The sequence below is a fragment of the Tubulanus polymorphus genome, chromosome 2 (genome assembly GCF_964204645.1).
Source record: "Tubulanus polymorphus chromosome 2, tnTubPoly1.2, whole genome shotgun sequence".
Lineage (NCBI taxonomy): Eukaryota > Metazoa > Nemertea > Palaeonemertea > Tubulaniformes > Tubulanidae > Tubulanus > Tubulanus polymorphus.
Window position 1 is genome coordinate 29,473,518 of NC_134026.1, and position 13,842 is coordinate 29,487,359.

At 35.8% G+C, this 13,842-nt stretch overlaps 1 protein-coding gene and 1 long non-coding RNA gene across 2 annotated transcripts; both read right to left on the minus strand.

Moving 5' to 3' along the window:
- Positions 1-5,735: 5,735 nt before the first annotated feature.
- Positions 5,736-7,980, minus strand: LOC141899867 (uncharacterized). The gene is made up of 10 exons (XM_074786456.1): positions 7,780-7,980; positions 7,533-7,584; positions 7,348-7,406; positions 7,182-7,264; positions 7,036-7,109; positions 6,889-6,959; positions 6,677-6,783; positions 6,532-6,596; positions 6,151-6,248; positions 5,736-6,068 (listed from the first exon to the last, which is right to left on the minus strand). Exons 1-10 carry the CDS (start codon positions 7,859-7,861, stop codon positions 5,902-5,904), a joined length of 858 nt encoding a protein of 285 aa, XP_074642557.1. The 5' UTR covers positions 7,862-7,980; the 3' UTR covers positions 5,736-5,901.
- A 4,648-nt stretch (positions 7,981-12,628) lies between these two features.
- On the minus strand, positions 12,629-13,531 carry LOC141900773 (uncharacterized). Its single transcript, XR_012618766.1, has 4 exons — positions 13,241-13,531; positions 13,025-13,142; positions 12,826-12,940; positions 12,629-12,749 (listed from the first exon to the last, which is right to left on the minus strand). It is a non-coding gene; the product is annotated as an uncharacterized LOC141900773 (long non-coding RNA).
- Between the last annotated feature and the right edge of the window lie 311 nt (positions 13,532-13,842).

Genomic DNA, 13,842 nt, shown 5'->3' on the forward strand with positions numbered 1-13,842 from the left:
TCGTTCTCTCGACCACTTCCTCGCGACGAGTCGACATATTCATGACGACTTACAACTCAGTCGTCATATTACTGGTGTCTCATCTTACATTTAGACATGTCTTCAAATGACGGCTTGTCCCGTGGAAAATGGGCAAAAAAGCGAAATTTGTCGCGAAAACGTCACGATATGTCGACATATTCATGTCGACTTGACGCGATATATCGCGATATGTCGACATAAATATGGCGACTTGTCGAGTTTGAACGCGACAACTCGAGGCCCTTTATCGCTTCCGTAGTTTTTTCAGGACAATAATCAGAAGATTCATACGTGGATGATTATATCATTTTACCTGGTAAATATCTGGGAATGTAAATGTAGCTTGTAACAGACGACCAAACAACTGTAACCGTACTCCTATACCAGTCTTATATCTCAACATCACATCAAATTTACGATTTATTTTTACAGTCAATGTGAAACCTGAAATACGTTAAAGAGAATAAAGCTTTAAATCTCTACTCTCAGATTTTTTTCAGGCAAATATGATCTCACCGATTTACAAACGCGTACCTTTGTATTTTTGCCAGGAATCTATCGGAGAATCCAGCGATATCGTTTTACCATTGATATTCAATATCCGACCAGATGGATGGGAAATATCAGCTACAACCTGGTCTGATGATGGAGATCTTATGACAACTGCTGATAATGCCGTAGCATTCTTCAGTAAACCTTATTGATAAAATAGAACGTACTAAAATATTCACTAAGCTTTTTTACATTTGAACAATGAACGAAGAAACCAACCAGTCTCTGCGGGAGTTCTTCTGAATCGAGCTTGAATCATAGGGACAGATTCATCGGTCGTGTGTTTATATTTCACAAGCCAAAAATCCCCAAGACCACTAAACCTCAGAGTTCGACCGTCGAATCTTCCCAAATGCGGATCTCCAAATACCATCGCTGAAGAAGATTCATATTTCAGAGCTGTAACGGTTTACCATTTGTGATATCATTTCAATCGGATACAATCTATATATTCTGTCATACCTGGTTTTGCAGGTGTATAATTCTCGCAAGATTTCGTAGGTCTGAGGTCTTTAAACCGATGACAGGATTGTGTTGACCAGTGACAGCAGTAGAGTAATGGCATCAGGTCGTGAAGCCAATAGGAAAATAACGGGTTAGATTTAGCAGTTTGATTTATTTGAGGAATAGAAGCGTATGGATGATATCTCAATAGATTACTACCAGCTAAACCCTCTTGAGTATAAATCAGATTTTGCTGCTTGTCGTAACAGCAATGATTTCCAGCTCCATCTTCACTGAAATAATCACCGGTATTTAGACGAACGAAACAACCTTTTCCAAACTATTAGATTCGTTAGACTTACGTTGGATGAGCTGAAAACACACAAAGACGTGCGCCTTTATTGAAAATACAAGAACTATTTTCTGAATTGCAATTTTCGTCTAGGATCCATCTTCCCATGTCAGCTAAAGCCTGTCCCTGTTTACAAGGACAGCCGAGGACTTTATCTCGCCATGATTGATCTAGTATCGAATCTTTATCCGCCCAATCCAGACACTTCTGTTCAGTCCAATGATTTCCTCGTGATAAACTGGCCTGCGATCTGACTGGGTCATGGAACCAACCGAGAGGTACCAATTTCGACGACAAGCTATAATTGAAAAAACGACAACAAAAAAACCCATCAATTCTTCGTTTGAATATATGCAATATATGGAGAAAAACGGAATAATAACTTACATTTGTGAATCACCATCTCGTTTTACAATTACAGCTCCGATTTCCATAAATTTATCCATGCATTCATCGTTACGAGACTTGCATGCTAATGATTCCTTGAGAATCGTGTATTCCGTCGACCAACGAGATAATTCATAAATCGGTTTTGCCATCTCAAGCCGTCTCCAGTTGCCCTGTAACATTCCCAAATAAGAAGACATTTGATATACGGTCGATACGCCTTGTACGTAATTACGTAGTTTAAACGCTCTCATCAAAAGATACCATCACCATCTGATTATCACTCAACTCTCGGGATGGTATAGATAATATGTCTCAATTCGTGGTAACCGCTTACGGTCTAACAATCATTCTAGAGTTGAAATATTCAAATTGAATTTAAATCCACGTTGAGTCGGATTTCTTACCGTTCCATTTATATCCTCACTATAACCATAGAATTCTATGATGTTATACTGTCTATTGTAATACCGGTCTCTTCCATCTCCGAAATCTAATTCGTTGTTGTTCCAGAGTATTTCGATTTTCGGTGGATCTAATTCAAACCACGCATTTGAGAGTATATTCACAGGTGGTTTCAAATTAGGTACTGAATGAAAAATATAACGTATCAATGATCTGACGGAACAGAGATGAAATTCGAAATGCAGTTCGTATGATATGACGCGCACCGATGTTGAAAATAGCAGTCGATGTCAGGTTTTCAAACTGCACCGAAAATGCACCGATTTGAAATAAGAATGGCGAAATACAGCGATAGTAAGTGTGAGTATATCTACGGCTACACGACGGGGAGATCTTGCTGGATCTATCAGGAGACGATAAAGAAATAGTCGGTATCTGACCAGTATAACAAAATCCTGATACATCAAATACATGTTTTCCAAGCATGCTTCCTCCTCGAGGATAGATTTCCAATTCAAAACCTTAATGATAAGAAACTATGATGCATGAACATTTATATTACGGTGTATATTGATATGAAAAGGCTTGGATACGGTTTTTCATTTTTTTTCCAGTTCAACAACTTACCTATATTTGTATTTTTCTCGTTTATACAACCTCCTCGAATTAAGCGTTCATGTGCAACTTCGTAATAATATTCTCCCTGTATCATAGAACCACTGAATCTAGCCAGATTAGTCACTAGATCCGTCTGGGAACCTGGTAGTGGATTCCAACCAACTCTATTACCACCATTAAAGCCAGCCTTCAAATACGGTAATTACAAAACATGTCCAATCATTAAAATGAATTAAAATGAATTTCTTGCAATCATTTTCCAAGATCGCATTATCAAAACTTACGTAGACATTAGAATTCCCCCAATTTAGCGAAAAATACTTCAGACCAATAAAATTTCTTCCGGACTTTCTGTCGTACACCATCATCAAACGGAAACTATTTTGCTAAAGTATTAAGAAAATATATTCACAGGTTTCATTTAGAGTAAGAGATAACGCTCTTCTATCATACCTGTTTACCGCTGTTTGGAGGTAACAAACCGCACCAAATAACTTCTATCATATAAAACTGAGTCCAATCCACGTGTAATAAATAGGTCCACATGAAATTATTGTGAATAGTCTTTGCCACAGCCTGAAATGTTTCCACGAATTAGTAATTTGAACAATTCTCAAATAAATCATAATCATCATTTCATACTTCAGTTCCTTCATAACGAGTTTTCCAGTGTATTTTACTATTTTCTCTGATTGGTGCTGTCTGAATATGATACGCAGCAATCACTGGTAGATCAATCTGTTTGTTAAACGGATAATCGAGTTCATCAGTAGAATATTCAGTTTTATTGTTACAAAAGATTACGTGTCCATTTTTACTTATCTGAAACAACACAAACATGCTTTTAAATGACATCATATTTATGTAAAATTGACGTGACTTTAAGTTCACATATATCCACCGGTTCTTCTTAACGACTTACGTATAAAAATGTATAAAACTTTCCCAAGTATGAAACAGAGTGTTGGAAATGAAGAAATTCCCCGGTTGAATTCACTGGAAATGAATTCCATCCTATTTTATCATTAGGCTCTGGACAATAATCTGAAATATTGGATATATTGGAATACGGACTGAACTGTGAGTAATTATGTTCCCTTCCTAATTCAAGGAAGTTGAAAGCAAAATGGTATTTCTTGGGAATAAGCTCGCGCAAATGTGATGAAAAATGGCAAGCCGTGACCAGAACACGTGAAGATCGGACGTAAAAGAGCTCACGGCCCTACTCCGTCAGTTGACGCAATATTTATTTTTAACAAACTGGAGACAGCTATTATGAGCTGATGTCGTCGCTCTAATTAATCATATATTGACGGAACGTTCGTTCGGTAAATGGTAAAACCTGTTGTTATTACAAAGAGCAGCTGCGAGCTTTTTCCCCCAGAAATAAACAGCTGGTGTCTCTTACCTCCGTAATGTAGCTTTTGAATATACGTATATATCTGCTTTTAACATATTCAGACGACTTAAAGATGTTAAAGATATTCGCAGAACTAACATGAATTTACTTCCAAAATACTTTGGTTAATGATATTTATAGATCTGTAGTAAATTTTCTTTTTTCATTGTCACAATTTCAAGCAAAATTTTAAAAAGAATGTCGCCGTACTATTTTGAAACAATCTACGACGCATACAGTTTGTAATGTTTATATATAATTTTGTTGTAAAATTCATATAACATCAGCCATTGTTCACGAAGGGCCGGTGTCTGAGATCAATAATTTGACCGTTCGAATTTGAAAAAGCCCATTACTCTTACCTGCCAGTGAAGCATGCACAGATCTTATCAACCCTGCTACCCAAAACAAGAAAATTACACCACGATAACAGATATTTCCTCGGAAAAACTTGCAATACGATTCCATGATTCCTATAATCCCTTCTTATAATCCATCACAATTTTAAGTTTATAATTCGATCTTTTTCAATATCGACCGCATATATTCACATTTTCCTAATAACACGAATTCATGACCTGTAGCCAGAAAAAGAAGCGCAATCACTCAGACGCCTTCCCTATGCATCCAACTGTCGTTTTATTGCGTTAGTTTTTCAGTTTTTCGTCGATAACAGGTAACATCCGTTACACCGATCGTATGAAAGCCGCATATAGCGACCACACGTAAATTGTATTTGCAAAATTAATTTTTCTATATTCAGCAAATTCTATTGAATATTCGTATCATATTGTTTACAGGTTTTATCGATGATTGAATGAGCTGTATTTGATATACGTAAAATCAATCCAGCCATCAGTTATAGCAGTATTACCTGAATCATTCACTCCAACAATCAATTCACCAACTTTTGATAAAAACACCAGAACACGCATCAATTATGTCTGTTCCCTGACGTGAGCCGTGTGATGATTCGGTCGCCAAAAACTACATCAATCAACATGAAGCCTGGCCAATGTTAAACTCTTTAAAATTTAAGATCAACTCATCAGGAATATTCGCGTACGGGATTCATTTTTAATTTGACTGAAACAGGGGGCCAACCTAAGAAGAATTTAATACTCAGAAATAACCTCTTGATGTCGCTGCGGTGTAAATAAATGAACATATCCAATACAGGTATATACATAGTAGTAATCGTTTCAATACATTTCAGCCGAATAACTTTTAGTAAAAAAATTAGCAAAACTACTTGTTTCGAACTACGCTACCCCCACGCTTTAACGAGCCTGCTTATCTGTATCTAACACATTGGAGAACTGCCTCGTCTTTCATTCGTTCTTTTAATGGTTTTCAAGTCGAATATTCTCCAGTTGAATAAAGATTAGAATACCACAATCGGAAGCCCGAAAAATTGTCCTCTATCCATTGAATAAATGCAATTCAGGAAATAAAGATAAACGATGTCATTCTTGAAATATAGACTTGGTCAGTATCATTTTATTGATTGGAAAACAACAAATCAATTAATAAAATAGAAATACAAAGATAAATACATAATAAATATATAATCTTATAGGCGATTAAAAATGTAATAGGGCATTGATATAACCGGAGTAACACTCGAGATTTTAGAATATCAAAATTAGATAGAAAAACGGATTACTTTTCAAAATAGACAGATTTAAATATTTTAAAAGATTGTCACATTATGCATAGTTTATTAATGTTCTTTAAGAGTTAATTTTTGTGAAACGAGATATTCTTGTCCAGCTGCTAGAGCTATAGGTTGATTAACTCGTCCTGCTTCTACGCATAGCATTATACGATATTCATCATCACCGAAATCAGACATCTGTTTCGCTTTCTCATTCCACGGGTTCCACAACACTGAAAAATATAAAATAGGATCGCTTTATTGACATATACCGAGACCTACTGCTACAAACATACGTGAAACAAAAATACGAACCAGTATCGGGAAGGTTTGACTTCGATAGGTTGACTATTGTCTGTTTACCATTTTCAGCATATCTAATTTCATGTTCTCCTCGACTGTCTATATAAATCCTGAATAAGATAAATGATCACCGACATCAAACATGAATATCATTCAAGCATTCGCGTCTGTTATCTCTAAATATAAATTGACATCAAAAGTAATACTTTTAAATTCGTAAATGAATTGGAAATATTTTTGATTTGATATTTTTGGGAATAATTGAGCTGTTTTTAGAGACGGGGAGTAGAAACGAATCTGAAATAATGGTCATAGTCAGGTCTGGTGAAGACATTTAAAAATCGAAACTGATTCAATATTTTGAAGTCGAATGAAAGATGAGCAATAATTTACCTATCTGTGTGTTCATTCACTACAACCTCAGTTCTATCTTCTTCACATTCTTCGCTGTATTTCACCTGAAACATATTCACCCTTATTATGAACGATCCTTCAAATAAGATAATCTTAATTGAAATTTGCGAAACTCCTCTCTTACTTTATCGATGTATTTTAAGCCTTTAAGTCCGGAGACAACGGTATCTGTCACTTCCGGTACTAACAGATATGTGTGCAATAAACATGTAAAATCAAAGAATGATGCACCTACAAATAAATTATAACAATTAGTAAGGACCTGTTAAACTAGTTTTTGAAGTAACAGAAATGATGAGGTAACATGAACAATAATCAGGGGGAAAAATTACTGACTTCTGTTGATGATTTTCAAACTTGTGAGAAGGGATTTCTCTTGTAAAACAACAGTATATTCTAACTTAAATCTGTAATAGATTAAGAATTATATCAATGAATAATTAGTTTATCAAATGAATTTGAACTGCAAAATAATCCACAAACCTGTAGTTCCACATTTTCCTTGTTTCTTCGTCATCTTCTAAACTAAAAACTGCTTTCAAATCACCATTGCTTTCCTGCAATTCGATAAATCATATCAAGAAAAATCCATGCATTCTCACTTGAATAAAACGTCAGTGAGCGCTTACTTTGACAGGATCTGTTTCTAAATTCCACATCTTAATCCTAGCAAAACCATGCTGAGGACCGAGTTTCCATGGGCCAAAATTAGCTGAAATATCAAAGGCAATTTTTGTAATTTTTTTTTCTTCAACTTATTTCGTTAAACGACTTTTTCAGAAATCTGAAACTCACGAAATACTAATGGAATTCCTCCCCTTATTGCTTTATTGTTTTTCAAATGAGCCTCTTCACTAGAATTGAAAAATATTTCTATGAACAGACAAAAACAGATAAACGTCAAAAAGTGTATTTAAGTCCTATCACCCAAGACGAAGAGAAAGTTAAGCTGCATCAGACATAAGGTTTCATCATCTTACCTAAGAAATAGCCTCTGCTTACCAGCAGACACCCATGATATTACTGTGGCACCTATAAATAGCCATGAAACGTATTTGTAGCCCAATAAATTATATTTGTTTTGAATTGGATATTTTCCAACCCGGAAGTAAATCATTGTAAACATCTAATTTACGGCAAATTTTGGACAGAATCATAGGACAAAACCAATCAAAAACACAGAATCATGCAACAGTTTAAGGATATCGTTCATATTCGACCTCATACCATAGCGTCGAATTGTTGCGTTACAGTTTTTATTTCGATGAAGAACGATTTCGTCGTCGTCGACACTTATGGGCGCAGCCATGTTGGAATTGACTAGTTGCCGTATTCTACACCTACATGAAGCTATCACTTTATTCGGATCTACCAGATTCAGGTTCCGGTTCTCCCGTACGTGTCTCACTGCCGGCAATACTTAAAATGCAAACTCGTGTCATTACCCTGCTGAAATGGCGAATACTATGATTGTTTCCTGTTGTTGATCTTGATTATCGATCGCTATCAGTATCAACCCGATTGACTGCGTAAAACGACATTTTATCAAAATAGCTTAACACAAAAAGAACTTATGAATTATGAATGATCCGGAGGGCCGTTTTTTATCATTAACTTGACTACGGATCTAGGTAAAACCAAAGAATTTTATTTTTATCTGTTCCCCATCGCTCCTTTTTTATTCAGCATATATATGGAAATAAGAACAAATATTTGTAATTTTTTTACTTTGAACATCTTAATTGCGGTCGCGTGTCTCTGACCCATCTTTGATAATAGATTTAGCAAAATCGAATCTGGAAGATGGGCTTTTTTAACATGTTTCTAGTTTTTGGCGGCATTTGAAGGTTCATGAAGATATCAAAAAATATAAAAAATTCAGAAAACTCTCAGTTCCCGTTTTTTTATACATAGACTTTGAACACTTTAATTGCGGTCGCGTGTCTCTGATCCGTCCTTGATAATAGATTCAGCAAAGTAGAATCTGGAATATGGGCTTTTTTTAACATGTTTCTAGTTTTTGGCGGTATTAGCGAATTAGATCATTTGAAAGATCATACAGATTTCTCTAACATATCAAAAATGCAGAAAACTCTCAGTTCCCGTTTTTTAATTAATCGAACATCTTTGAATATCTTAATTGACAACAGGCGCGCGCCTATTCAATTTCATTATATGGATATGTTACTGACTAATGCTATTTGGCCTATAATCAAACCGACATAGAAACTACATTAATTAACGCGTATTGTGTTACGCCTTTTGATCGAGATAATGAGACAAATTTCGATTGAATTTCAAAGGACACTTTTGCCTTTTGTGCCATTTTGAATAGGTTACATATCATTGGTAATTTGCTTTAATCTTACATCGCGTATCTCTAGGTGGTCAGTTTCCGAAATGCAATCGATTTATCAATACTTTGAATATTATTATTGTCCCTACATTTTTAATAATCATATATCATCCTTATCCACTGATGATTCGGCGTTCCCCAGGATATAAACTCTAATGGCTATGTTCTCTATTTTTTCAGACACAGCACACAAGAGCTACCCCAGTTACACATACAAACGATTCACTTACGAAAATGTTTCATTATAATTAAATTTGTTCAGTAAATTTTTCAGTAAAAATCCCCCATCTCTTGACTTAGGGTGCAAGTAGATCTATGAAAGTGATGTATGCATATAAAGGTATCCAATTTATATATATTCAACTCTATTGTATAGTAAAAGAATATCATAAGCACTAATTATTGTACAATTGAAAAATACTACAAATAAACAGTTCATTATCAAAATTTATCGCACAGCTCAAACCTATCGCAAGTTAAAAAGAGTTATCATACAGTTAAAATTTACACCAGCATGAATTCATTCTGAAATATTTCAAATGAAAAGTTAATTAATTCTATCAATTCTAAGAATTTATTTAAAGATTTATCACGACGAAAAGGGTTAATTGTACAGTTCAAATATGTTGCAGTATCGCGAATGAAAAATATTGGAGAAATATCTTGCTTTGAAATGTTCTTGCACAATCGTAGAGTGGATATATTTTTACTTGCCGGTACTTTGAAGATTTAGGGATTATTAGCTAGGGGACATTTACAAAGGGATTTTTTCCTACAACCACAACACCGTAATCAATCAATATAATGTAATCATAGTATATCTCCCCCTCCTGACTCCACAAGCCAGCGCGGCTGGAGGCCCGATTCCTTTTACCCGGAACCGGCACCGAACCTACGGTCGTCAATCCGCTGTTCATAAGAATCACGAGGAAAACAACTAATAGAAACATCTGGGGAAAAAACAACAAAACTCTCGTCACATTTGAAACTGACTTGAAACTGTATTTCATAATCGGAAAAATGGCTTTCCATGCACCACACCCTCCTTCCTTTCTCAATCAGGGCCCCTGTTGTTGTAAAGTTTCTGATCCCACATACATAAACATCTATTTCAGGTGTTTTTTGAAGAATGAGCGTATAAGTGATGGATGTGGAGTCATTTGACACCCTCACCTCGCGGACTCTGAGAGGATGGATTCAGTATTATCGCCCGATGCCAACACCCCTCCTTGACTGAGCTTGATTGGAGCTACAAACTTTTGCTCAAATTCCTCACCCGTCGGGCAAGAATTTCTCTTTCAATAACCTCTCACCTTTGAACTGGGATACGTGTCCAGTGGTCGCTTGACGTCTGAATGAGCAAACACAGAAATTAGTTCTTTCACTGCCGTACCAGTTGAACATTAATTTGTATCAATAATGAGAAACAAATACTAGACCTCGCAATTTATATTTATTGTTCTTGACTTCATTCGTGTCAAAAACATCAATAGTTGATTGGCAGATAATCAAAGGAAATATTAATTGAAAACTCGAGTTTTGGGTCAAATATTGGATTTCGCTGTTATTGCACGTATAGCCTCTTTAATGACAGACGAAAAAAAAAACGATATGAAAATCTCGTCGATTCAGAAATAGGGATTTTCCTTAATATCATTCTAACGCCGCCCCGTCAGATTGTAATTTCTGGTCTGCGGTACAGTCCACAATGCACGAAGCCAGCTTTGACAGTCGAGGCTACTGCGGGGAACATGCGTCGTGTGAGGAACCATCCTCGCTTGCCAGGGGTCCGGTATCGCTCCCGAACTCGCTTCCACCAGCGGCAACAACTATATACTGGACTGTAGCGCTTGAATAGATTTATCTTTTCTGAAAGTTAGGGACATGCCGAAAATCTGATCGTAATAAACGGTTTTCGTCCTAAACACAATCGTATTAATGGGGTTCAACTGTCGTCTCGTTTCATTTAATTCACTTCCAGAGAAAAAAGAATCCATGTACAATAGACTTGACTAACTCGAATCAATAAAGACAAGGTGATAATTGTCACCTGCAGATAAAAGAATTTCAATGCAATAGTTCAATGTCTTTATGTCCGAGTTGATGTAAGCTTGGAAAATCATTACTCCAAGATAAAAGTGACTGGACTTGAAATGATTCTAGTTAAGAGAGTCCACCGTACATTATATAAAGAAATAATAACACATATAATTTGTAGAGAACAACTGACCATTAATGATACTGATGTTAAAACAACTAGTGGTTAGTAGTTCAAATGGTATTCATAAACAATAGTTCAACAGATAATCAAACACCATAAAATCAATGTATTCATCAATATAATAATCAAACAAGTCAAGAGCAAACTGAGTATCTTGAGTTAAGAGTTTAACATCGTCACAATGAGATGCAACACAAAAACAATCATTTAAAAAAAATAAATGTATTTACAAAAACAAACGCAGTCACAAGTACATAATCTCCGCATATACAGTGCATTCATTCATCACTGTAACAAAACTCTAAACCAAAGTTTGACATCCTCAATTATCATTTACAAAATAATTTAACCAGCACAACAAAAACAAGAGAAGCCCTTTGAAATGTATGCATATAAAACGCTAAGTCGCAGCACATCAGTAATTAATAACCCACAATCAGATTCAACAACAAACCAGCCAATCAAACCATCAGTTCATATTTATTTTCCAATAGATGTACAATGTGTATTTACATTCAACCTATCCCTGAAGCCATCAGCCTCAGAGAAATTGGTCGGTACCTCTTGAACTACGATAACTCGCGGTAACAAATACTGAAAGTCCCGTATTGACGGAGAAATTTGTCGGCATCTCAGGAACTACAATAACTCGAGGTAACAATCACTGAAAGCCCCGATTTGACGGAGAAATTGGTCGGCATCTCTGGAACTGCGCTAACTCGTGGTAACAATCACTGAAAGTCCCGTATTGACGGAGAAATTGGTCGGCATCTCTGGAACTACGATAACTCGCGGTAACAAACACTGAAAGTCCCGATTTGACGGAGAAATTGGTCGGCATCTCTGATCTGATCTTTTCCTGTCGTCTGATATTCTACAGCCAACCACAAGCTCAATACATGTACTACAATGTGAAAACACAAAATATGAATAATGATATCATTTTTGAGACTTCTTTGAAATAAATTTCAATTATACCTGCTTTTTAGTAGATTCAGACACATGTCTCTTAGGTTTTTCATGAGGAAATTGATCTGCATCATCGGTATCGTTTCCATCTTGATATCTGGTATTGTGTGACGATTAACTCAATACTAACTACAACAACAATGTACTAAATATAAACTATGATTTTCATTCATAAGACTCTTCATAAAAACAAAATTCATCTAATTTCAATTTTACCTGATTTATAGTCAATTCAGATTCATGACTCGGACCTTGAGGAATTTGCTCAATTCTTCCAGAACTCTGATATTTTCCTTTCCTCTGGTTTTGCACATCTCTTACTACACAACAACAGTCCACTGGCTACAACAAAAATACATAAAAGTAACCAGTTTCATTGAGTCGACTGTTCCTGCAAAGAAATTCATAAGTTCAATTTTACCTGATTCATAGTCAATCTAGTCACATGACATAGAAGAGAAATTGCTCAGAACTTCAGTAACTTTTCGTATCTTCTTGAACTTTCTGTTTGATGTGGAGATGCCCCAGAGTACTTCGATTTCTGCGTACAAACACTGAAAGAATTCCCGAATTGACGGAGAAATTTGTCAGCATCTCTGATCTGATCTTTTTCTGTCGTCTGATATTTTACGGCCAACCACAAGCTCAATACTACAATGATAAAACACAAAATATGAATTATGATATCATTTCTGAGACTCTTCTTCAAAATAAATTTCAATTATACCTGATTTATAGTCAATTCAGATTCATGACTCGGACCTTGAGGAATTTGCTCAACACTTCCTGAACTGTTTCCTTTGCTCTGGTTTTGAGCGTCTCTAACAACAACAGTCCACTGGCTACAACAAAAGTACATAAAATAAACATAACCATCTTTAAGTCGACTGTTCCTGCAAAGAAGTTCATATCAAGTACAATTTTACCTGATTTATAGTCAATTCAGACTCATGACACCTTAAATATTTCTCAACGACAACTGGAACAATCCTGTTTCCTGTCAGTCGTTTGGTATTTTGTACTAGATGACCAAATCAATACACGCTACAAAAGGGAAATATGAAATACACGTAATACTAACTTACCGTCCTAGTTGAGAACATTCTTAGCTATAACGAAATTCATAGCAATTTATACTATACCTAATTTCAAGTCTTTACTTAGTGAAATTTCTAGGAACCTCAGAAACTTTCAGTATCATCTTGAACTCTCTGTTTGGGGAGTGGAGATTCCTCAGTAGAGTACCTCAGATTTCTACTGACAACAGACACCAATCCAACACTTCTCTTTCTGGTACTTTCATCTTTCTCTTTCCTCTCGTTTTACAAATTGATATTTAATTATTTGACATTTTGATATTTTCACCATCATAAAATTGATATTATGTTTATCTTTACATAATCGTTATTTGAGATTTTACAAGGAATGATACAAATAATACATTCCTTAATTTTAAAATCACAGCTGTTTGTAAATTCTTTCCACACACAAAGATGGCATGCTGCATGCTGATCAATTTGCTAACCATGCGCATGGACCCGCGGGTCTGCCAGTGCTGTTTAGTGCAACTTATGCATTGGTGCAAGTGCATAGCGAGACGTCAAGTGCAGAGTGAGACGCCAAGTGCAAAATGAGATGTCAAGTGCAGAGTGAGACGCCAAGTGCAAAGTGGGATGTCAAGTGCATAGTGAGACGTCAAGTGTAAATTGGGACGTCAAGTGCAAATTGAGAAGTCAATTGTTTT